A 25,578-nucleotide genomic window follows, 5' to 3' on the forward strand; every position below is an offset into this window, starting at 1 on the left:
CAGATACATGATACAATGAGCTGCATTTAACTCAAAATTTGATTAATTTAAGGAAAATATACTAAGACACTAAACATACCCAGCCCATTTGTGCAGCATATTGAACTCATAGCTTTTCAGAGGCGACAGCCAACAGCACATTGGCACCTTCATGCATATGCCAAACTACACGCTCCAATTCAAAGAAACAACCTGAACTGAAAATCAGCTAACCAACAATGATCCACATCCAGCATAAATGCAATTAACTGCATACAAATGAGCTTGCAAAATGAAGTGCAACCTATTAATTGTAAATACTCTAGAGCTGAGACAATATCAAGATTCCAGTCGAATATAGCTAAGAGATTCTTTGAGGAACGCAATAAATCCCCCAAAACAAAATTGCTTCTTACCAAAATGAGCTGCATTTAATTATTCCTGACCCACGTAAAATAACAACCAAGTGGACAACTGATAGCCAATCAGCTGATAGTGTGCATGACTTCAGTGTTCTGCCTTAACTAACGCGATGCTTCATATGTTACAGAAAACTAGAATATCACTTTAAGCAAATATATGAGTAGCTGTCAGAGAATGTTTTTTTTATCCATCCTGTTATTTTTCGTGTTGATTTCTCTCAACTTGATGTTGTTCATGGGAAATTTGAGGTCCAAGGAACAAAATCTAATCAGAGTTAGGAGTGCTACAACTATCTTACTTCATCAATCCTGTGAGAAAAACTGCAGCAAGTCAGAGGCAGTGCTTTTATTTCTTTGATTTGAACAATGATGAATAACTTGTTTTCCCTGTTAACATTCAGTACTTTGTAACTGAATAGAAATTGAATTCAGTTGCGACTGAGCTGAGTATGTTCAGTGGGCTAAGAAATGGTGTGTACTACATAGAGGCTGAGGCCAAGTCCTGAGTCCAGGACCTGTATCCAACATACTCTTTCATTCATGTCACCTCTTACATGGGCTTCAGGAAAATCCCTCTGCATTCCAACACAAACAATTCAAGGAACCAGTTGCTCAAAGTTCAGTAATTTTTTATGGCCCGAGACAAGCTGGCTGATGGTGACCACAGTTGGTGGGGATAAGATGGCTGTAACTGAATTTGTAGGCGATATTGCCCGTCAGCATCACACACTAACATTGCTTTACGTTCCACCTATCATTGCAAGTGTTTTTCCATAGTCAGAACACAGAATAACAAACTGTCCTCTTCTGTCCTCTGCAGACACCTAGTGAACTTCTTCCTAGTGCTGACACAGCTGGGCTTCTGCAGTACATACTTTGTCTTCCTGGCAGAGAACATCAAACAGGTAGGTTGAGTCTCTATGCAATTATCACAAATTTTGTTCTGCTTTAATAGTGCCACCAATCAAAACCAACCTGATCCGTTGGGTCATGGTACTCTAACCAATTTGTAACAAACAACTGGTTTAGGTAATTTTTAAACAAAGTCTCAAACATTGTCTCCATGCTCCCACCCATTAAATGAGTTGATAAACTAATTCAGAATTTAGCTTACTGTAAAAATCTAAAGGTAATTGGTTCTACTGAGAGAATTGTAAACCTGAGAAGATAAACTTTTATTAGCCCGAGGGGAAATTTATCTGCTGCTCATAGTACAAATGTCACATTACCAAATCATGCAGTTACGCCATAAAACAGAATGGATGGAGCGATAACCCTGTTGAAGCATAATGCTGCTATCTATTCCACAGTCGACAGTGCAGCTAATATGGGAGCAAACATTATTGACTTGACTGGCCCAGTTTTATCTGTACAGATAAAATAAAAAATCCCAATGGGGTTCTAGCTACACAACTGCCCTGGAGAACAGAAACAACAAGCAGAACAATAACAAATACTAGGAATAGTGTCAGTGTGCTATAGTACCTCTCAAGTAGTCTAAATATAATAAACTAAAAAAGCCCTAATGAATGAAAATAAGTCATAGGGGAGGGCAGTGTGGTGATGAGTGGGAGTTTGTGTGGGTGTTACAACCTTTATTTATCCAGGGAAAGTTGACAGATCCATGCTCCTTTCCAGCAACACCATGCTTCACATTCATACAGTTCCACATATGTTCCACATACACTGGGAGCTGACCAGTAAAACCACAGTCTTCTCCTGTTGGCCACTGGGAGTTGCCCAGTACAACCACAGTATTCTACTGGTGACCACTGAGCAGCTCCACTGGAGCAGTTGGAGGTTCAGTGCCTTGCTCAAGGACATTCAACATTAGTTGTTGAGGGAAGGGAGTGTGTTAGTCATTTACTTTCCCCACCCACATTTTCCCAGCTGGTTTAGAGATTGGAGTCAGTGACCCTCCAATCACAAGCCTGGTTTTCTCTGATTATGTTTTTTTTGGCATTTTTGCCTTTATTAGATAGTTCAAAGTTTAGAGAGACAAAATGACTGGGAAAGAGAAAGGGATGACATGCGACAAAGGTCCTGAGCCGGATTTCAACCCAGGACGTCACGTTTACATGGTACACGCCTTAAACCACTGAGCCACCAGGACGCCCCAAGCCTGCTTTTCTAACCTGTAGACCAGTGGTTCTCAACGTGGGGTCCGGGGACTACCAGGGGTCCTTGAGGGGGTTCCCGGGGGTCCCCAGAAAATTGATGAATTGTTAAACTTCAGCATTATTCCATTTACAAGAAGTTAACACAATTAGAGAATGTAGAAGAATGACTGTTTTGATCATAGTTTCACTGTTATCTCTCTACCGTTATCTTTACCGTTATCGTTACCGTTATCTCTACCGTTTTTATCTCTCTACAGATAGTCATGGAATTCTGGACAAAATCATATCTGCCAAAAAACAATATTCTCACATTTGGGTCTGAGAGACAAAATCTCATCAAATGGGGGTCCATGGCCTAATGTGGACTAAATTAGGGGTCCTTGATATGAAAAAGGTTGAGAATCACTGCTGTAGACTACTGCCACTGTGTGTGTGTGTGTGTGTGTGTGTGTGTGTGTGAGTGAAGTAGAGTGAGTGAAATTGAGAACATTTTCTGTCACACTAAACACTCGTGGGTGCAGTGCTGCACCACTGTCCCTAGAAGGTGCTAGTGCTATATAATACCACTGCACTGCTCAGTCACAGTCCCCATCACATTCCCCTCATTGTAATGAGCTTTTAAAAAAATAAAAATGAAATCTCTCTTTGTATCAGATAGTGATCTCCTCCTTATCACATGGCATAGATAAATCTGCCCTATTTCCATGTACTGTACATAGTATATGCACATAGATAGATAAAGACCTCTTGTGCGTTATAATGCAACCCAATCGTGTCTACACTATATTGCTTTGTGGATCTTTTTATTTATATTTTTCTTTCCTTTTCTTTAAAAAAATGAGAGCTAGCAGCCCATCCTCCTGCAGTATTTTTTGCTCGGATAATTCAGCGGAGATAGGCAGTAATGTAGGGAGAGAGGCATATGGCAGGAGACTGAGCAAACTTACTAATTTATGGCAGACCCAGTCATCAGGATACCCAATTTCCCAGTTCAAAATGATGAATTCACAGAAATAAATTAAACTTTGAAGTTTATGGTATTCCATCAGTGGATTATACGCATCAATTATGACATCACCCTCACGTGCCCTTAGATTAGCCTACTGCTGCCCTAGGTCTACACTGTGTATAGATTTAGGGTAATGTTATTTATTTACTAATTGTTTGCACTTAGTGGCATATACTGAGCGGTTTATTCGTCAAAAGCTGAGCAAAGTTTTTTATCAAAGCCACCCTGCAAAGTAAACTGTTTTGTAACCAACAGAGTATTTTAACTGTATTAGTCCACTCCATTAATCAATTTTAACATGGCTTTACAGATATGATCTTGAAAGTCACATTATCAATTTATCATCTATTTGCAGCTAGACACTGCGATTTACCATACGTTCAGTTTTCAAGATTGGAGAAATTTTTGCCTGTTTACTAATTAAGACATGACGATTTCAAAAATCATGTTTTTTTTTTTTTTGTAACATACGGTATACGGGCAACGCTGTGGGATCACAGTCAGTTTTTGCCATAAACAGAGGGGGGCGACTTCAGAATCAGGGATAGATAGATTTAGATAGAAGATGTATCTCACTTGAGCTGACATGTCCTGAAAATGTCAGCTCTCTAGGACGTACAGGTGATTATTTATGAATTTTTGAAGTTTTCATTTTAACGTCTATGGAATTTGGCTATTACGTAATAAGCCACGCCCACTTTCATCAATTTCATAAGTCGACTTGGACTTGATCCTAAAACGTGTGTACAAAGTTTCATAAAAAATCATTCAGTCAATTATGAGATATAAACTTTTTGCATTTGTAGCGCCCACTAGTGATGGAACTCCAAATGCTTTTGTGGGCGTGCTTAAGCGACACTTCTCACATGTGTTACAAATTTTAGCTTGATTAGATGAATGGTCAAGGACTTATGCCCAATTTTGTGTTAGGGCATTTTTCGTTAAAAGTTTATCGGTTGATAAAAGCCAACCCATTGGGGCAATCAATTATCTAAATAGAATTTTGAAAGAGGACTGTTCCAAGATGCTCCACACCAAGTTTCGTGTGAATCAGAGCCTAGGATGAGTAGCGAAAAAACTGATTTGAAAACAATTCAAAATGGCGGGTAATCTAGTCCGACGGAATGAGCGTGGCCTATACAGATAGATGCAGAATGACCCAAGGAATCAAGGGGAAATTTGATTCTATGACCTACAGTTCGGCCTAAGTTATAGGCCAAAACGTAACATTGCTTGTTATAGCGCCACCATGAGACCAATTGTCGTATTGTTGCCTGAGTAACGGCTGAGACTTTGGACCTATCTGCCAAGTTTGGTTGCTGTAGCTCTTACTGTTTCTGAGATACAGATACTTTTAGGCCAGAAGAGGAAGAAGAAAAGCGGAAGAACAATAATAATAATAATCCTTACAAAAACAATAGGGTTCCAGCACCTGCGGTGCTGGCATCTCATAGCGTAACGCGAGAGCTTGTGTTTTTTTCATGTGAGTTTGGTGCGTTCAGTTTGGTTCAGTTGCAGTGACAAGTCGAGTAGTGTGTGATCCCTCATCTGGGGTAGTTGGTAAGTGTGTGATCCCCAGTTTTTCAGTTGGTATAAAGAATCTGCAGAAACCAGTCAGTTAGTGTATATGCCCAGTCTGTTATGAATGATTATGTTATGTTAATCTGCTTTAGAGTGTATTAAAAAAATAAACAAGATGTTGCAAATGGAACATGAATTTACACGTTAGCAAACCGTGACATGTTCTCAAGCCCAGCTGACTGTGCTGTAAATATTATCACAAAGTGGCGACACTTACCGATTGCACGTTTGCTGGTGGGCCACGTCCAGTTGGGATAGATCCATCTTTCAGGGGTAGTTTTGATACAAATCCTGCTTTGTACTGACTAGGGATGGGTCATGATTTTCAAATTTTCAAATAGTTGGGGGGGGGGGGGGCGTTTACAAAGCAGTCCGAGGCAAAGCCATTAGCATAAACATACAAATTTGGACTAAGTTAACTGTAGTCGGAAGAAAGATGTCAAAAAAAATGTCCGGAAGAAAAAAGACAATAGTAATGGTGTGCCTTGCCTTCAGCAAGCACACCAATAATCCTAACAAAAACAATAGGGTGCTTGGACACCTAAAAATTAGATGCATTCGCCCAGTTATTCATTAGGATTTAATGTACACAAATCCGGACAGTGTTCAGTCTGCTTCAGTGATTGCCATCATTCTGGAAAGGGCAATCTCCTCACCCTTACTCTGTGTATGTCTGTGTGTGTATTTATGTATGTCATTTACATCTTTTAGATATGGTAATGGTACTAATGTGCAAAATATCTCTCCAGTCAGTTTTTACTTCATTACTGACTGATGTTGGCTAGCTGCTAGACAAATTAATTCAAGCTATTTAACCCTCTAGACCCCAGTAGAATTCTAGAATGTTGCTGCAGTTCACTGAGAACTCTCACTTAAATGAGCATTTTCTTACTCAATCCAAACAAACAGCTCTATCTCAAAAACAAAAAGAAATTGACAATCACAAGTTGTTTTCATTTTAAAAAACACAACTTTCTCTTTAATTTGGTATCAAATATGTGGCATGTGTAGCTTTTTTGACTGAGTTTAATTCAACACATTTAAAAAAATACCCGATAAAACAACACATAGCACTAAAACAGTTGAGAATTTGTAAATAGCTGAAATAGCTATTTACAAATTATTTTAAGTTTAAGTAATTACGTGAGCTTTACAACTCACTTGACTAGGGAATAACCATAACTATTTTCCTTTGTCTATATTTCAATGTGACCTTCAAAATATGGAACAAATCTAGAAACAGTCAAAATCAGTCGATCACAAACTTTTAACAGAAAAATCATACGAACAGTTAGATTCAAATTCCTACTTTTTGTATAAAATCTGGTAAGAAGTGGGCATTTAGCTAATTACAATAACAACAGTATTAACAACAACTATAGTAATATTAATTTTACCAACAGTTAGAGACATCACTAAAATAGACTAAAATACAGACTCGAGAACAAATTGTTGAATTTGAATTGAACAAACTGCCATGCATTCAAACAGCCCCATAATCAGGAAGATATTTTACAGCATGCAGTGAAATTCTTGGAAACATGGTCCCAGTTTGCACAATGGCACTGCACAGGTGGAGCATCCAAAAGTTGTCTCTACACCCCGCCCACACTTTGCCCTCCGTCCACTTCTCCGACAAGCAACACACCCTCGCTTGCGTCCATCAAACTTGACGAGAGTGACCTGGCTTCAAATTATTTATGATGACCTGATGCACAGCTACATTCGCCACACCCTTTACCCCCCGCTTCCGCCCACTGTAACCATCACACAGGGCATGGACAAGCTTCAACTTGAAGGCCTTGAGGGAGAAAGGTTTCAGGTTATTGGGTAAAGGCCTCTGCAGGTTCAGCCACACAATGTAGGCATTGATGATGGTGATGTTTAGCATCCCCCAAAAAACATACTTCCACCACTTCTTTCCTGTGCGACCTACATCATAATAGCTCCTAAGCTGGTCCAAATGGTCAACTCCCCCCATCTTGGAATTATAGTCGACAACCAATTTAGGCACAGTTATCAAGTCATCCTGTCGAAACCTGGTTGCTGGTTTCATCACATCATCCCCTGATGAATTTGTGGTGACAAGAAACACATCCCGTTTGTCCTTCCAGCGGCAAATCATAACATCTCCTGCTGACCACTTGATACTCTCACCTCTCATTAGTTTCCCATTTGTGATGGCCCTGGGAAAGTCCTTTCTATTCGGCCTAATGGTACCACAGTAATAAGTGTCAGCCTGCAATAGGTCACTTGCAAGGGAGATGGAGGAGAAAAAGTTATCAGCATATAAGTGGTGGTATGACAGCAGATAGCCTCTCATTAGGTTCATGACAACTGAATATCCTAAGCCGAGTTCGGCCTGTTCCTGTGCCTCATCCTTCCCTGTGTAGACGCTGAATGCCAGGCAGTACCCACTGAAGCTATCACAAAGGCACCACAGCTTGATGCCCCACTTCACTGGCTTTTTGGGCATGTACTGTTTCCACAGCAGTCTACCATCAAATTTAATCATTGCCTCATCAATAGAGAGGGCTTGCCATGGACGCAGGAGCTTGGGAAAATTTTCCTCCAGGACACGGAGGAAAGGCCTAACCTTATGCAACTTATCAGATGCATTGATGGAAGCAGGATCTGACACATGTATGTATTTGCAGAGCTGTTCAAAGCGGTTACGGGGCATCTTGCGGGAAATGTAAGGCACTCCGAGGGCCTCATCAGTGGACCAGTAGTCAATCAGTGCTGGGAGCTTATGGATACCCATGAGGATGTTTATCCCAATGAAAGCTGCCATTTCCTCCTTGCATGTCTCAATCCATGAGGCAGAGGAATTTGCAGCTGACAAATTTGTGTAAAACACCAAATCACTGAAAAAACAGGCACCTACAAGTTGCAGAAATAAACCAAGTACATCTCCTAGAGTTGTCTGAGGTCCAGGCTCAGTGGTGCAGGGGTGAATATTAGGACTTGGTTGATCTGAACTCCAAGGATATGTTGGCCTAGCAGCTCCCTGGTGCCCTCTCCTTATGCCTCTGCCCTGCCCCCTTCCTCTTCCCCATCCTTGTCCTCTTCCTCTTCCCCATCCTTGTCCTCTTCCTCTTCCCCTCCCTCTTCTGAACCTTCTCCTCCCTGCATTCATTTCACTCTCCTCACTTTCTTCTCTTGCCTCACTACTCTCTCCCTCACTGAGCTCTGCTTGTACTGTATCCTCTGTATCTCTCCCTTCTCCTGGTTCATTTCCTTCATTCTCAACTGACACCTGACTTCCTTCTTCACTTCCCTCACTGCTGGAATTTTCAGATTCCTAGACACAGAAAAATCAAGTGATTATCACTCAAAACCTGCACTCTCTTGTAACCCCACCTCCCTTCAAGATGTCAGTTATTTATGTGAGGAGGCACTGATCAGTTTCTACAATATGACACATGACAATATAACTTCACAACTTATCCCATCTCCCTCACACAGAGCATTTTTTCCCCTTTGGATGATACTTGACTATCATAACTGCAATAGTCACTATAAACAGAAAGGTAGTTACAAAATGTAAAATCTTAAAGTCAGCAAATAATAGCCTATAATAACATCCTATTTATTTTTACTTAGGTGTACATAATATGAAGTAAATAAATGTAATGATGCCAAACAATCAAAATATTCAATGAGAGATGCAATTTATTCATAACTCCAGGTCAATTTTACAACGAGCATGTGATCCACAATATTTCTCTTCATCTGCTTCCCAGTGTCAACAAATCATAACCTATAATCACGCCCTATTTTTACTTAGGTGTACATCATATGAAATTAATATATTATTATGCCAAACAATCAAAACATTCAGTGAGAAATTGAAAGTAACTTCAGGTCAATTTTACAACGATTGTGTGGTCCACAACATTTCTCTCTGTCTGCTTCCTTAGTGTCAACATTCAGAGTACGAAAACAAAACAGATCCTTCACTGGGTAACACTATAGGCTTTCAAAATACAAGAGAAAACATCCCACACAGCAATGTAATAGATAAGATCAGACAACAATAGTCGTTACACTTATATGGCAAAGAAATCGCCAAACTTATATGGAGAAAAGTCGCCGCAAACCGGTCCATCCTCGGCGCACTGCCTTCCGGAAAACAGCACCCGTCTCCGGCAGTGAGAGCCGGGTAGGTCCCGCTGTTTAGTGACGGTGATTGTGTATTGTTTTATCGAACAAGAACAAGCGATTTCGATCAAAAAACTTGGAACTCACAATGTCTTCCTCGCTTTCCACTATGCATGGTGGGTCAGAATCTCTCTCACAACACAATCTTACGGCTTCCATAAGATTATAAAGACGAGGGCGCTTAGTCGCCGGAGCCATTTTCAGATCTACAAGTGGAAAACAGTTCAAACCCGCGAAAAAAATCACAGATCTCAACGTCCCCATATCTGTTTCCGGTTCCGGTTAATCGATGACAGCTTAAAGTATATATAATACAAAGCTTACAACTTTATTTTCCGTTTTTGATACACTGGAAATACTTTTAAAATGACGGGCGCTCTTGGGCGCTATAGTGAAATATAGAACGGGCGCTCTCGGGCGCTATGGGGTCTAGAGGGTTAACTTGTATGTAATGTGCTGCCTCCTAATAGGAGAAGCACTTTGAGCTGGAAGGATCAAATCAGGGCTTAAAGACCTTTGGCAATGTGCCGGATTTCCGGCGTATGGGCGTTTTAGATTCACCAACTATTCTCGAAAAACCCCCCCAAAAAAAACAACAACTCACTCCTTGTGTATTTTTGTTTTTGGTGCGTTTTATCCAATCATGTTCAGTGAAGCAAAGCAATATTTTACAATTACTAATGGTATGCGAGTGAAGTTTCTTTTGTATCTAACGAACAGCGAGCTACTTTCTCAGAATTTTTTATTGCTTTAAGCCCTGTAAAATGCAGTTTGGTGCTTCAGCCTTAAGAGGGAAGCAGTGTCCTGGTCAGCCTGCCACCCTCTGGCATGTTATTTGGGTGACCTTGCTCTCTCAGATACCCATCTGACTTTTACCCACAATATTTCATAGCTAATTTCCACATTGGCAGTGGAGGTCAGCTGGGACACAAAGCTTTTGACTGTCTGATAATGACTATGCAATAAGTCCCACTGTAGCTGCTTATGAAACATGATGGCATAATCCTCTTTATGGGATTATATATATCAGTGTACATTATTTAATAGAATTTGTCTGCGGGTGCCTTAACGGATCACCGGGCTGTTTTGATCCCTGTTGTAGCGCAGGGAGAAAAGTGTATTTCCTCCGTCATATGACAGTTTTCTTCCCTCTCTTCATCTCCACCTCCCCCCGTGCCTGCTCACTTCTTGCATTATTTACTGTATCTCCTCACATCCTTAAAGTACACAAGCTTAAGCGCGTAAATACAGCAGATATTCACTTTTCTATTCATACTAAGCAATTGTATTAGCATAGCAAACACAGAGTCTGGGGTCATTCTATCACTTTGGCATTTGAGCATGATGTAATTTCAACAGCTGAACACCTATATGGTATAATAATGCACATGCAATTTAAACTACAGATTAAAAAAATACATGGATGAAGGATGTGGTAAATGGCTGTTCCATAAAAATGTAATTCAAGTCATTACCACACACACACACACACACGCACAGGGGGCTGAGTATTTTAGTGAGCTATGAAGCTGTAGCATCATTCAGTAGATGATCATTTTGAGTTTTATAACTATAAGACCCACTCCATGTCAAGTCTTCATCCTGTTACAACAGCGGTTCCCAAACTTTTTAGGTGACGCACCCCCTTCTACATCCCGACCGGGTTGATGCACCCCCAATCCCCCGCACCTTAAAAAAAACAAAAAAAAAACGCAACATATCCTATTTATAGCCGCATTAAAGGCATCACATTTAATCATGCACAGATAATCAGAACACACAGAACAAAATATTCAAGAGATTGCAACAATGCGCTCTCACATTCAAATGAAACTGAAACTGCAACAAAGTTTCAATAAATTGCAACAAAGTTACGCACAAGCGTCACTTTTAAAGAGCAAAGAGGATGGGTGAGGGCGAGGACACACGCACAGGCTCAGAGGCAGATAGGCCCATCATGAGAGAAGATTGGAGAAAATGCTGTCATATTTTCATTAAAGAAAAATTGCATCAAGTTTAAATTACAATTAACATAATTGGTGGAGGGGTCAGAAAAAAATAGTAATTTAAAACAAATTTCCTGCATTTCTACTACACCACCTAACCTTTTTGATTAAGTCAAGAAACAGCAACCCTGTATAATGTTAACCAAAAATATAAAATTATGTTATATTACTAGATTTCAGAATTGAGGTACTTACATTCATGATTTTGCATAGGCATACTAACCTAAAAAACCTATTATTGGGAATCGCGAGAAAGTTTCAGAGTGACAGACACAGAGCGTCCCTGTAACCATAGCAACTCACTTTCACTCCTGCCTGCGTGCACACAGCGCGAGAGGAGAGGGAGAGACGCAGAAGAGCCGCTGACTGAGATTACTCTGAGCAGCATGCATGGGAATAAATTACGATATATAATCGATTTGTGTATATTTCTCACTATTCAGATGGTCTGAATAACTCTCTGCTGCACGGTGCTGCTCTGTCTTCGCGCCACAACGTTTATGAATTTGTTTTTCACTGCGTGAGAAAATGGACTTGTGGCGTGAGAGCGTGTGATAAATGTCAATTGCGTGAGTCTCACAGTCAATGCGTGAGAGTTGGCAGCCCCGTGAACTCACTTGCCAATATTATGTATGAAACTGCCAATCAGATTTATTTACTTATTAATCGAAGGTGCCGGAACGCCGTTCCGGATCGTTCCGGCCAACTTTAACCCCTGCAATTAACCATACATAACCTAGCGGTTATGGAAATTAGAACACCAGTAATTTGAATCAAATTGCAATAAAGTTACGCACGATCCACCAAGTAAAGAACAAAGAGAATGACACATGCATAGGCTCAGAAACAGATAACATGGACAAAAAGAGGATCCCACAAAGAAAATCCCACTTGAAAAAATTACAGTGTAATGGTGTAATTATTACACCATTACACCACCATTACAGTTTTCCTCTCGCGCACCCACTAGAGGCAGCTCGAGCACCCCAAGGGGTGCATGCACCACACTTTGGGAATCCCTGTGTTACAATGATGAATATTCATTACGGAAAGTTTTCTGATGGTTATTTGTCTGGAAAAAAGTTTTTTCCCATCTTCTGCTTTCATTGATGAGTCCGCTTATCGACAAGTGGTCAATTCACTTCCAGCTGTGTGTTAATGATAAGCTCCCAAAAATTGCCTTCTCTGGTGCAGTGAGAGAATACATGGCTGCCCCAGTTGTCGTTTGCAGATATGGGATCTGCATGACTCAGTACTTACCCGTTTGATGCAGCAATCTAATATTCTCTTATATAATGAAAATTTGACTCAAGGAAGTGCTGTCTCATTTTCCATGAACCTCCATTCTGTACTACTTGTGTTGAAGTTCACAACATGCTTTTCTGCTATCCTTACCTTGCCTTGCCTTCCGTCTTATTTGATCCATTGTGTATTATATTTAGTTCCATCACTCACAACATAATAGACAACAAGACAGTCTCAAATTAGACATTCTTGTTTAAATTCATTTGTTTACATTTTACATTACAGTTGCACACAAACACACCAGCCGCTGTTTACTGGAGCAGGCCGAGCAGCAGCAGCGAAGTCTTGGCTTCTTCTCCTCCGTCTTCCCCCCAGCTCTCCTACGGTGTATTCAGGCATTATCCGATTCAACAAGAAGCTCACCAAATGTAGTGTTGTCCAATGTATCATCCTCTCTTATACTGGAAGCTATGCTATCAGCTAATATCAGCTAAAGTCGGCTAGCTTCGAGTCTGTGCAGTTGTGTGCAGTTTTATCACACAACACAATGCCACAGATGTCTCAAGTTTTGACTGCAGGAATCTCCACCAGAGCTCATGTTGCAGCATGATAATGCACGGCCCCATGTTGCAAGGATCTGTACACAATTCCTGGAAGCTGAAAACATCCCAGCTCTTGCATGGCCTGCCTCACCCATTGAGCATGTTTGGGAAGCTCTGGAACGGCGTGTACGACAGCGTGTTCCAATTCCTACCGATATCCAGCAACTTCGCACAGCCATTGAAGAGGAGTGGACCAACACTCCACAGGCCACAATCAACAACCTGATCAACTCTATGTGAAGGAGATGTGTCGCACTGCATGAGGCAAATGGTGGTCACACCAGATACTGACTGCTTTTCAAAAACTGCATATCTGTAGCCCTAGTCATGTGAGATCCATAGTTCAGTGCCTAATAAATGTCTTTTTTCAAGATAAAACTGCACATTTTAGAGTGGCCTTTTATTGTGACCAGCCCAAGGCACACCTGTGCAATAATCATGCTGTTTAATCAGCATCTTGATATGCCACACCTGTCAGGTGGATGGATTATCTTGGCAAAGGAGAAGTGCTCACTAACATGGATTTAAACAAATTTGTGAACAAAATTTGAGAGAAATATGCCTTTTGTGTGCATAGAAAAAGTCTTAGATCTTTTATTTCAGCTCATGAAAAATGGGAGCAAAAACAAAAGTGTTTTTGTTCAATCTATCTATCTATCTATCTATCTATCTATCTAAATTATGTTCTAAAACATTGGACCCACAGTCAATTGAAAATCACAGTAGCAGGATATGTTGTTTAATATGTTCATGAACATGTGAAAATATTTGCAATAAAGTATAAAATCACACCTTTGTGTGGCTTCTCCCAATTGTTTTCATATGCATGTCGTAAACATGGCAGCTACTCTTCTTCTACACCTCTTCCCTGTGAGCTGTAAAACGTTAGTCCCGTTGGGGGCTCACTGCACAGGGAAGAGGCATAGAAGAAGAGTAGACACTTTAATTTAAATTAATTGAGTTCTTTAATGTAACATTGAGAATCAAGCATCACAGTATACAAACCAAATGTATTTATCAATACACGGGATATGATGTTAATATCCCTTGTGCCATAATTCAAGGTGAGCATTCCTATGGAGGTCCAATTCAGAGTCTAACAGAATGATATACTACCATACCAATGAGTACCATAGAAAACATCAGGCTACACCAACATAAATCTACAGCAACGTAAGACAGACAGCAACATTCACCAGCTACAAAAATATAATATAAATATATATATGTAAAATTGCAGGAAATGGTGAGGCGCCCATGGCTCTTAATACGCATTTACTTCACATTTGTGAAGCTCTCTTAATAAAAGCAGTTTCACTGGTGATGCTTCTTTGTGCTGTTCAAGCCACCTCAGGCTCTTTTTGAGGTATTCCGCTGCAGCTGTGTGGTAGATATTGTCTTCCTCTTCTTCCTCACTTTCACTGTCGGACTAATTTTCATGAGCCTGTGACATTAATAGCCAAAATCCTGTATCCCATATGCTCCAATAACAGAGGTTTCTAATTTTAAACAACGTTTTCAAAGTGATGTGAACTTAACTCATTGCCCTTATACACTAGTTGCCCTCGCATGGTATGTAACATGGAGAGCCCAGTGTGTTATTGCGCAAGGACACATAGGTCTGACTATCCATGAGATAAATCAGAGATGTACACTCACTGGGATTACACCACTGAGCTATTTTATAAGCAAAACTTATGCAGAGAAAATTGTCTTACCTTTGTCAGCTGAATGATTCCTTTGTTCGGTTTGGTTGACCGGTAAGTTGGGAAGTCTGAGGTTTAGATAAATAGGGTCCTACTGTAATAAATAAATATTATACATAAATGCTTCTTGTTGTAGTAAAATAATTGTAAAAAAAAATTGTAATTATTATTTTTTTTTGTATTTTATTTTGTGAAACATTTTCCGTGTCATTCAGTTGGTTGTTCAGGAGGGGAGGGCGGTGACACTGGCACGGCGGGCTGTCCCTCCAAGGCAGTGGTTGGCAAACACTGCAGTATTATGATTCAGTGTCCTTATTTTGCCTTTAAACAGGTATAATGCCATGTAGATGTACCACGCATAAGCATATTCTGAGAAGGTGGGCACCATTTTAAAGCTTCAAATTAATAACTATGCCCAACAGATAAAAGCCCTTCCTCAGGGCACTCCTAGTCAGTATCCAGGCCGAGCTGGAGCTCAACCAGTAGTCACGACTCACTCATTCATATTCAGAACCCCTCCAGATTGCCTTTGTAACAAGGACACAACTTCACCTACTCCTAAATTGGCCACTGTCAATGTCCCCATCCTCAATTCAATATCCACTTCCCCTTCTTCAGTGTCATCCCACCTATAGAATCCCCAACAGGGACAATAACTCTCCCTGTCCCGACCCCACATCCCTCCTAGCTTGGGAGGGTTAAAGAGATGTCTCATAGAAAGGAATGGGCCATCTATCTCTGCTCCGAGAGGACACGGCATGTGCCTCGCTGAAGGTCAATGAGGTGATGGGGGGAGGGGAAGCTTCACTCATTACAGAGGACCATTAATCATGGCGGGGTGCTCTTTTGTGGGTCTTTCATAGGTGGTGGAGGGATACCAAGGGAACATCACACTGGATGGCGACTCCCTCAAGTCCTTGTCCAACACATCAGCTGGTGCTGCCTTGCCACCCCTACTCAGTGCATCGGCTGGCCAGCCATGGGACTTGGACCTGCGTCTTTATATGCTCTTCTTCCTGCCCTTCCTCATCGTGTTGGTGTTCATGAAGGACCTGAAGAAGATGGCTGTGCTGGCATTCCTGGCCAATGTGTGCATGGCCATCAGTGTGGTCATCATCTTCCAGTACATCCTGAGTGTAAGTTGCCCGCAGACACAGCTGACCACATCACACACAATTATTAGATTGCCTTGGAATTACTACAACTTAATTTTGCTCATGTCAGCAAGATATAAATACACAAATAGAGTAATTTAACTGAGCTTCACGGTATGTTTCAGTCACAGTAATGTCTCCCAGACTGTTGAAAAAACGTACCACTGAATTCTAAAGCAAAACTGTGGTTTTATTGTGCCTCAGGACAGTTTAATTTATATTGGTGAACATTCACTACTCCGCTATAGCCAGAAACAAGACAGGAGTTTGTTCTGCCCTTTAATCTGTAATGCCACTCTGATGTACAGCTCCATAGAGAATGAATTGGAAAGATTAGAGTATTAGCCTGTGTGAGCATCTGTGAAGATTTGCTGGGTGTATTGGTATATATTGTGGTTCAGAACTGTTAGTACTGAAATAACATAAATCTCAGTTTAGATTTAAAAGTTTAAACAAGAATTGTTTTTGCAAAAAGTTATGTTCAGTGATGTCACAGATATGGATCTTGGGTCTCTGGTTTCTAATGTGGGAGGAAGTTATGTGACCACAAATAGTGTGTTTGTAAGTGTGTTTGAAGCTACAGGAACAACATACATCTGATGTGATGAAAGCTGAAAGCAGAGTCAGCAAAAAAATGCATATTCGGTGACACTAGAATAACATTTTGTAAAATTTTGCCAAGTCGAAACTGACCTTGTGGGGAATGTTCTTCCCAAGATGTCTTAGAGAGAACAATCTTCTCATGAAAGTGAGCAGAGAAGCATCTTCACAGTTTGAGATGGGCTGTGTGCTTGACGTTGCATGGGCACAATCAGTTAAGATGCACTGATGTTAATTTTCCCATATATTTCAGCTGGCTCTATACTGTAGACTATACTATTGGCGCTGCTTAGACGTGATATATTGTTTTAATCTTAAGGGCTTAACATTTGTAGTTGCTGGTCAAGTCACCATCCTATCTTTATCCGTCCTCCATCCTTGCATTCTTTTGTTTTGGAATCATGCTTTGCGGTTAGTTATTATGTAAAGCAGGTCATGGAGGACATAAGAAAGAAAGAGAAGAGCCATTGATTTGAATATTTGTGCTTTTACTTATTGTCACCACCCCCTCAACAGCGCCCTAACCATTGACATTGTTTGATGGATGTTTAAAAGGACCTTTTATGGATGAGTGTTAGAATATCAAGAACACAATCACTCAACACTCACAGTTTCGCGTAATTCTGTTGTAGCCGTTTCGGTAAGACTTTACAATAAGGGTCACTAAGTTAAGCGTTAGTTAATGCTTAATAAGCATTAACTAACCCTTAATTAACAGTTAACTAATGTGTAATTTACTAATGGTGTTCATGTTAACTAAGATATTAATTTATACATTATTTAATAGTTTATAAAGATGACTATTAAATAATTTATAAATTAATACCTTAGTTAACATGAACACCATTAGTAAATGATTACCAGAGACATTAGTTAACTGTTAATTAAGGGTTAGTTAATGCTTATTAAGCATTAACTACCACCATCCACTTTCTATGCAGGTAGACGGAGAAGAAATTCAATATTGTTTATTGTTAATTGTTTATTGTTTATTAAGAACCCCATTAGCTGATGAAAGAGCCACCGCTAGTCTTCCTGGGGTCCATACGACAGGAGGACAAAAAGAAAAACAAAGTAAAATACAAGAGTACAATAATAAAAGGAATATGAGTCAAACACATATACAAATGCACCTACATACAACCAGAAATCAACAATTATTCACCCTTTTATCACCAGTAAAGTAATTTGTCAACATCTTCTTAAAAGACAATTTACCATTTGCAGAGCGTATATAAATTGGCAGCTTATTCCATTGCGTTACAGCCCTGTATAACACAGTTCTTTTTAAGAAGGTTAAGTCTATATAGGGCAGTCAAGAGCCAGTCTAGCAGCTCTATATTGCGCAAGCTGTAATTTTTTAATTTCTCTTTTAGACGCAGATGCCCATACCACAGAACAATAATCCAGGTGACATAAAACTAAAAATTTTATAATTCGGACCAGAACTGAAGGTATTACATACGTGGAACATTTCCTTGTCATTGCTACTCCTTTACCCATCCTCTGAACAACATTATCAATATGTTCAGCGAGCTATCCAAGATTACACCCAGTAATTTAACCTTATTGACTTGTTGAATTTGTTTACCTAATACTGAGTTCTAGTGTGGGTTTACTTGAAAGTCTCATCTGAGACCCAAATATTATGGTCTTAGTTTTTTTTAAATATTCAGAGCAAGTTTGTTTATATATTCAGAGCAAGTTTGTTTCTACACACCCAGTGATTCACTCTGGTCAACTCCAAGGACAGGACTTTGTTTAAATCTTGACAACTAGATGCACCATAATACAGGGTAGCATCATCAGCATATGAGGCTATATTTGCATCTTTGATAGCTTAACGAAGATCATTTGTAAAAATAGTAAAAAGGAGTGGTCCCAGGCAGCTTCCTTGTGGAACCCCACATTCAAGTACCGACAGTTAGAAAAATGCCCATTAAAATAAACTTTTTGAGATCTCATGTGTAAATACCTTTCCATCCATGATGCTGCAGATGGCATAAACCATAACATTTAACCCAATTCCTTAAGCCAATCATCTGTCATTTGAACCAAGGCTGTACTAGTAGAACAATATTTCCTGTAAGCATGCTGGTACTTGGTACTCAAATCATTAATTATAAAATAATCTTGTATTTGCATAAACACAAGTTTTTCCAGCACCTTGCTTAGGACAGGGAGTATACTTATAGGCCTGCTGTAAGGGCCATTAAAAATCGATTTGGAAGGTCGTCGGTTCAATCCCCCGGACCGGCAGGATAAATCTGGGTGGGGAAAGTGAAAAGCAGCGCTTGCCCCTCCCTCATTACCACCACTGAGGTGCCCTTGAGCAAGGCCCTTAACCCCAACCGCTCCGGTGGAGCAAGCTCGCTTTTCTAACCTTTAGGCCACCACGGCCTAACTACCACTGCCTAACTACCTCTAACTGTCACCTACTATGTAGGTGACAGTTAGAGGTATTTTGGCTCAGTGCCTGTGAAGTAAGTTGTGTGTTTTTGCATACTGCTGTTTGGAATATGAGTGAAAACATTTCAAGGTTTGGTATCTGAGAAAGTATCATGAAAAATTATTTTGTTGCCATAACTAAAAACAAAATATGAGTTTGCTCTTCTGCTACAATATCCCCTATCTCTCCCTCTGTGTGTGTGTGTGTGTGTGTGTGCGCATAGATGTACATATACACTCATACACACACACACAGGCCTATATACTGTATATATATTTCAATCAGGAGAGACTAGGTTGAATGCTCAAATGAAAAACTTTATTCAGAAGCGAAACATGATGGAAAATTTGGCATAAGCTCCATGGAGGAACTCCTCCCATTCATGAAGTTAGGAGTACATCTGCGGATGGATGTAGGAATTAGGATGTCCCCCTGGGGAGTTCCTCTGGAGCCTGGACATTGGTGGTGATGGGGTGGAGGAGGGACGAAGGAAAGCACAGCGACTGGAATGATAGCAGCATACAGGATAGAACCTACTAGCACAATAGCATAGTACAGGCGTATTCAACTAAAGGGCCACTCACTAAAATTTCTTCCCATCAAAGGTCCAAAGTATCATATTATCTAACTTGTGCTATGATTCGGAGGCCTATATATAGTTGTTGTATAACTTTCTATCAAATAAAATAAACAATGTACATTTCAGTGTCATTTCAACAACATTTATTGATCAATTTCAAGAACTTACCCATGCACACACATTGAACATGTGTGGAAAACAATTCAGTAGCTTAAACATAAATAAAAGTATCACAATGATTTAATAATTTCAAGTAAAAGAAAACAAGACAGTCTTCAGAATAAATTATCTAAAAAGTGCCTCTTTTTGAAATAGTGCAAACAGAACTTTCATGTCCCTTTTTCCCAAATTCAGGTCAGTCAGTCAGTCAGTCAGTCAGTCATTCAGTCAGTCAGGTAGGTAACGCTTAGTGAGATGGCGCTTCGTGAGATGGCGTCTAGAGGGCATGTTTGACTAAGAGATGGCCCCGAGTCTCTTGACAAATCTAGGCTATATCCAGGGGGTCGGTACGCCGTTCCGGGAGTGAATTGACAATGTAACGCACATTCCGGTTCTGAAAAAATAAATACAGAGCAGTATCGGTGGTTGTACCTGTTGTAGGAGCTGAAACTACTGGCTCAGTTCGTTTTATGACCAAGGTTTTCCGGCTGGGCGGTGTTTGGACGTTCGGGCCAATCACAGTGCTTAAAAATGGAAAACTCCACTCAACTGGGATGCCGGGCCACATTAAACAAACACACAATCAAATAACAAGCACAGTTTAATCTGACAGGCTGACAGGTTGTGTTGTGAAAATGTCGAGAAAGAAGAAAACGTTCTTTCCTATTGTCAACCCAATGTGATTGATAAAACAATGTGTTCAAGTGAATTTAACTATGAAGTAGCACCGTTATGAGTGAAGCTAGGCTACTGTATTCCTGCTGTCAATCCATCAATTCTGTCCATTTTCCGATGGATCAGTGTGGCCGCAGCTGCTGCTATTCAGCACACGCGCCGTGGGCCTGTACAGGATCTGTACTTGTTCTGTTTCTTTTCCATATTTTCTTCTTCAACTCTCTACCTTTCTTAGTGAAAGAAATAACAATATCTTACTTTTCTTATTTTGGAGCAAGACATGTTGTCATCTCTCTCTGTGTAGTTTTAGGGCCGATTCACATGCAACGCTCTAAAACACTTGGAAACGCAAGGCGCGCTGCTTGAATCCTTTTATCAAGCTTGGACGGTTGCGCTACGGGTGTGCTTGGCGTTGCCAAGCAACCAAAGACAACAACTTCACACAAAGTTTGTTAGTAGTTATCTGAAATAGTGGATTACCATTGCAGTAAAACTGTTGTAGTAGCTTTCCTGATCTACATATGGAGTAGAAAAAGAATCTGAATGAATGCATCCGTCTCTCCAAGCCCGCAAAAATACAAGAGTACGGAAATATCACCGGTAGATCCTGGATCTGGTGGTTTGGTGAGCGATTCAAGGTTTATTTCAGGCTTTCAGGCTATGTGACATGCCGTGCGCTTGTGGCGGTCCAAAAAGTTGAGATATTTTTATCTCAGTGCGCCATGATCGGTCGAAAAAAGAAGGCGCGTCGCAACGTGTGAGTGGCGCGACCCCATTGAAAAGAATTGATTTGAGCGCGCAAAAGACACGGCATGTGAACTGGCCCTTAGTCTCTCTCTCGCTCTCGCTCTCGCTCTCTGTGCGTTTCCCTAGAATTAGCCAGGAGGCTAGTTTTCATCTGTAGTCCCTGGCCAGGTATGAAGGTGGCAGCCTAAATCAAAAACAAGTTTAAAACAATAATCATGTAGTTAAGTCATATCAATTACAGTAAAAGTAGAACACAGACGGACATAAGCAGAACACAGACATGGGCAGCAATAAAAGCAGAGTAAATTACGGTTCAACAAAGCAGAAACAAACAGTTTCAGGACAACTTAAATTACAGAAGAGCTTCGCAAAAACACACATAAGCAAAGACAGATATGAGCAAAGACAGACATAAGCAAAGACAGATATGAGCAAAGACAAATATGAGTAAAGGCAGGCGGACTGTCTATAAAAGTAGACAGTATTTTCACTACAGTATTTGTACCCCTGAATTAATATGGGGAAAAGTGACATAGGTGCATCACAAGTAGGCTGCTTTTTAAGAAAGATGTTAGGTGGTTGTGAGAAAGAGAGAAAGATTTGAAAGAGTGAAAGGGCAAGTTGTGAGAGTAGTGAAGTCATGGGGAAGTTGGTAAGAGGATGTGTCACAAGTTGTGAGAAAGTTGTTTTGAGATGATTATAGCATAGGTAGATGTTCTTGCATGGGAGGAACAGTTGAATTTGTGGATGTAGCATTGTGTTGTCCACTGTTCCACTTTTAGCACTCCTCTGACAGCTCTTGGATATAACAATTGAGCAGCATGCTTGTCCTGACCATTTAGAAGGCACCCAGAGTGATGAAAAGCGTCTATGACTTCTGCGGTGGTGTGGATTCAGGCATGGGCAGTGAGTATGTTCCCAGTGCCCTTGTGCCCATGTGCCCATGCTCATCAATTACAGCTACTGAATTATGTTTTAAGAGGATTAATTAGAGGCTCTGTCACAGGCAGGCGGACATGTCTACTGGGGAATGGAAGGCCACTCTCCTAATTCCTCATTAGGTCACTGTCAAACTCAGGTGCCATTCCCCCGCTTTTTTTTTCTTTTTTTTTTTATCTCTGGATGCTCTCCATTCTTTTTATTTCCATCTCTTTGCCTTCTCTCCATCCATTTTCCATCTGCCTGAGTTATCTTTTCAGATTTTCCACCCGTCCCATGCTGGCGTGCTCTAAACTCCTCCCAATTGACCCATCTGTTTCCCCCATCCCTCCCTCACACCCTCTACCTGATTTTCTTTCCCCTGATCCCACTCTTTCGTGCTTGTTACAGGGGAAGTCTTATCTTATTGTTTCCATACCTAAATGCTGAGTCTCCTATGTTTTTACCACCGATGAAAATGTTGATGCTCTGATCCTTACATGCCATTTGGGACTTAGACTCCTGAGTCTTGGAATCCCACAGCGTTCCTGTTGTCCTAAATGATTCTGTTGTGTTCTCCCTCTCTCTCTGTTTTTCTTACTCTCTCTTTCATTCACAGGGCTTTGGAGATGCCCAGCACATCCCCCTCACATCCCCTGTGGGGAAGTTCCCTTTCTTTTTCGGGACTGCCATCTTTGCCTTTGAAGGCATTGGAGTGGTAAGTCTTCCCGCTCACTTTTGGTCTCAACATCTTTTGCTGTCAAAATCATACTGCCCCATTCTTAATGCAATGTAGGACTTACTGTACAGTTAACCCTTTCCCACGGGCCAAAGTGAAATTTTTAATCCCGGCATGCAATATGCTGTGTGAAACGTCATGATTCTATCTCTATACACCAGTGGTTCTCAACGTGGGGTCCGGGGACCACCAGGGGTCCTTTAGGAGGTTCCAGGGGGTCCCCAGCAAGTTGATGAATTATTAAACTTCAGCATTATTTCATTTACAAGAAGTTAACACAATTGGAGAACATAGAAGAATTACTGTTTTGATCATAGTTTCACTGTTATCTCTCTACCTACAATACAGATAGTTATGGAATTCTGGACAAAATCATATCTAACAATAAAAATATTCTCAGATTTGGGTCCGAGAGACAAAATCTCATCAAAGTGGGGGTCTGTGGCCCTAATGTGGACTAAATTAGGGTCCTTGATATGAAAACGGTTGAGAATGACTGCTATACACCATTTTACAACCCCAATTTTATAACGACAATGATCCCTTCTTTTGTAACCAGTGCAAACAAAACAGGCTCTCCCAAAATGGCAACTCATTACCTTCGATGTCTTCTAGAAATCCTTTCTGGAACAGGATGAGCCCTCCCACATGATTCTCCATTCATTATTGGCCAAACAGTCCCTGAGTATATCCAACCAGTGCCGCCAATACTGATGATGACTTGACATAAATTCTCTCCAGTACACAGCCAGCCAGTGGCAATCTATTACAGTGATGACTGACAAGCTTTGGAGCCAATGAAATTATGATTGCAACGGTGTATAGGTTGTTCCATGAATTGCCATGTTTTACAGGCCGTGCGCAAAACAAGTCAACACATCTGCCCTTTTCTGTAGTGTACACGCAGTGTGCAGGCCCAGGTCATTACACTTGGAATAGATACACTTTTGTGGCAATAAAACAATATTTCTGAAGCTTTCTTTTTGTTTTGCATAAAAAAATTTAATTTGCAATGTCTAAAGTAAAAGAAAGACTTGTTTTACTTCGCACATTAGTGAGTCTCACATGACGCTTATAGTGGTGATTCAGCAGCAGGGCACAGACCTGGATCCCATTTCACACTCAATCTCCATTGTGGTTTTACTTTGTGCGCTATTTTTAATTGATGCAATTTTTACATGGTGCTATATGTTAGTGTTCATTTTTACAATAAGGCAAGCATCTGCTGTGCAATTCTTTGCTTTGATTAGGCTCACTGGGTGTTTATTCAAGTTTATTTTCTGTTTCAAATGGAATAATTAGGACACTTAGAGAGGTTAGGAGACCCTTGGAATCATCCTAGATACCTGATATGTAAATACAATTATGGTCAACCGCGTTTTGGATGACAGCAAAAGGTTTTATTGTCCCCAAAATGTTTTTGGTATGTTTGGTATGTTGGTCATGTTCAGTAACATAAAAATCATTTGGATGTTATTACTGCCATTTGGTCACATTTTGAAAGGTTTAGTTTTCCAAAAGAGTAGGACAGATGACAAGAAAAAAAAAACATATTTTGTTTAGTATTTGGTGAGGTTTTATTGAAATATACAAAAATATAGTATATAGTCTTGTACACCTCTAAAGACCCATAATATTGTTTGGTTTCTTTTTGGTTAATTGGAGCCAATGAAGTGGCACAGAGTGGCACCGGCCCCTCCTTGTAACACATCATGTGTGTGAGACAGACATTAACTGCCAGATGGACAAGGGTGCATTCTCTCTTCTGTCCAGTGTGGAGAGTCTGACAAAAAACTGACATCGACTCAACAATGGCAGTTTGTCAGCTGTCACTTTGCGATGCACAGATCAGTAGACCAGTAGCATTATACCCAATCAAACAGACTCCTGTCACAAAAACGAAAAATGAAACTTAAAATTCCACAATTTGTTCCAATCTGGCATGTATTTATAACAAAGTTTGTAAACAGCAAATTGACACTTTAATCTGAGGTCTGTAATCTGACCAACACTCATACCAAGTAATAATCCATTAATCCAGCTATTGAAATTAAGTCTTGTCATTGTTCAGGGATTTCATTAAAGTTTTTGTTGTAGGGCATCCTGGTGGCTCAGTGGGCTAAGGAGCATACCATGTGAATGGTAAGCGATGAACCAATAATAAATGTCAACTCAACCCAACTCAATTTTATTGTCCCACTAACGGAAATTGGGTTTGCAGCTGTGGTAAACCGAGTGGACCACATCAATCAAAACAAAACAAAACAAAACAAAACAAAACAAAACAAAACAAAACAAGATCATTTCAGAAGGGCTCCTCACATGTACCATTGTACAATAAAGATCAAGACAATGGATTAAACCAGTGTAATATAATCATAGTCCATATGATTACCAACAACATGTTTCATGAATAAGTCATTGCTGAAAAGGGTTGGTGTTTAACGTTACCAGTAACATTAACATTATTACTGTCTGGATTTGTAGTTGTAATGGTGCTTTTAAACCTTCCGTCTGCCATGTTGTGGCTGCCTTTCTGATCTTCTTTCCAGGAAATAGAGCTTTTATCAATAAACAGGATATGATATTATTATCCCTCGTGCATTAATCCAAGGTGAGCATTCATATAGAAGCCCAATTCAGAGATTAACAGAATGATATAATACTATACAAATAAGTACCATAGAAATCATAAATAGAAAACACTACTTTACAATACTCAC

The 25,578-nt window shown here is 40.3% G+C and overlaps 1 protein-coding gene across 2 annotated transcripts in view; it reads left to right on the top strand.

Moving 5' to 3' along the window:
* slc36a4 (solute carrier family 36 member 4) overlaps positions 1–25,578 on the top strand; it is a 134,277-nt gene that overhangs the window by 16,907 nt on the left and 91,792 nt on the right. For both annotated transcript variants that reach the window (XM_071519788.1, XM_071519789.1), the window contains exons 7-9: positions 1,222–1,306; positions 15,698–15,970; positions 22,736–22,834. In XM_071519788.1, the coding sequence (XP_071375889.1) occupies positions 1,222–1,306; positions 15,698–15,970; positions 22,736–22,834 (457 nt within the window). The remainder of the gene's footprint in view (positions 1–1,221; positions 1,307–15,697; positions 15,971–22,735; positions 22,835–25,578) is intronic.

Source organism: Centroberyx affinis, unplaced genomic scaffold, assembly GCF_046629955.1.
Source record: "Centroberyx affinis isolate AG114_WGS23_722 - 3 ecotype Tasmania unplaced genomic scaffold, CSIRO-AGI_Caff_v1 ptg000739l_1, whole genome shotgun sequence".
Classification (NCBI taxonomy): domain Eukaryota; kingdom Metazoa; phylum Chordata; class Actinopteri; order Beryciformes; family Berycidae; genus Centroberyx; species Centroberyx affinis.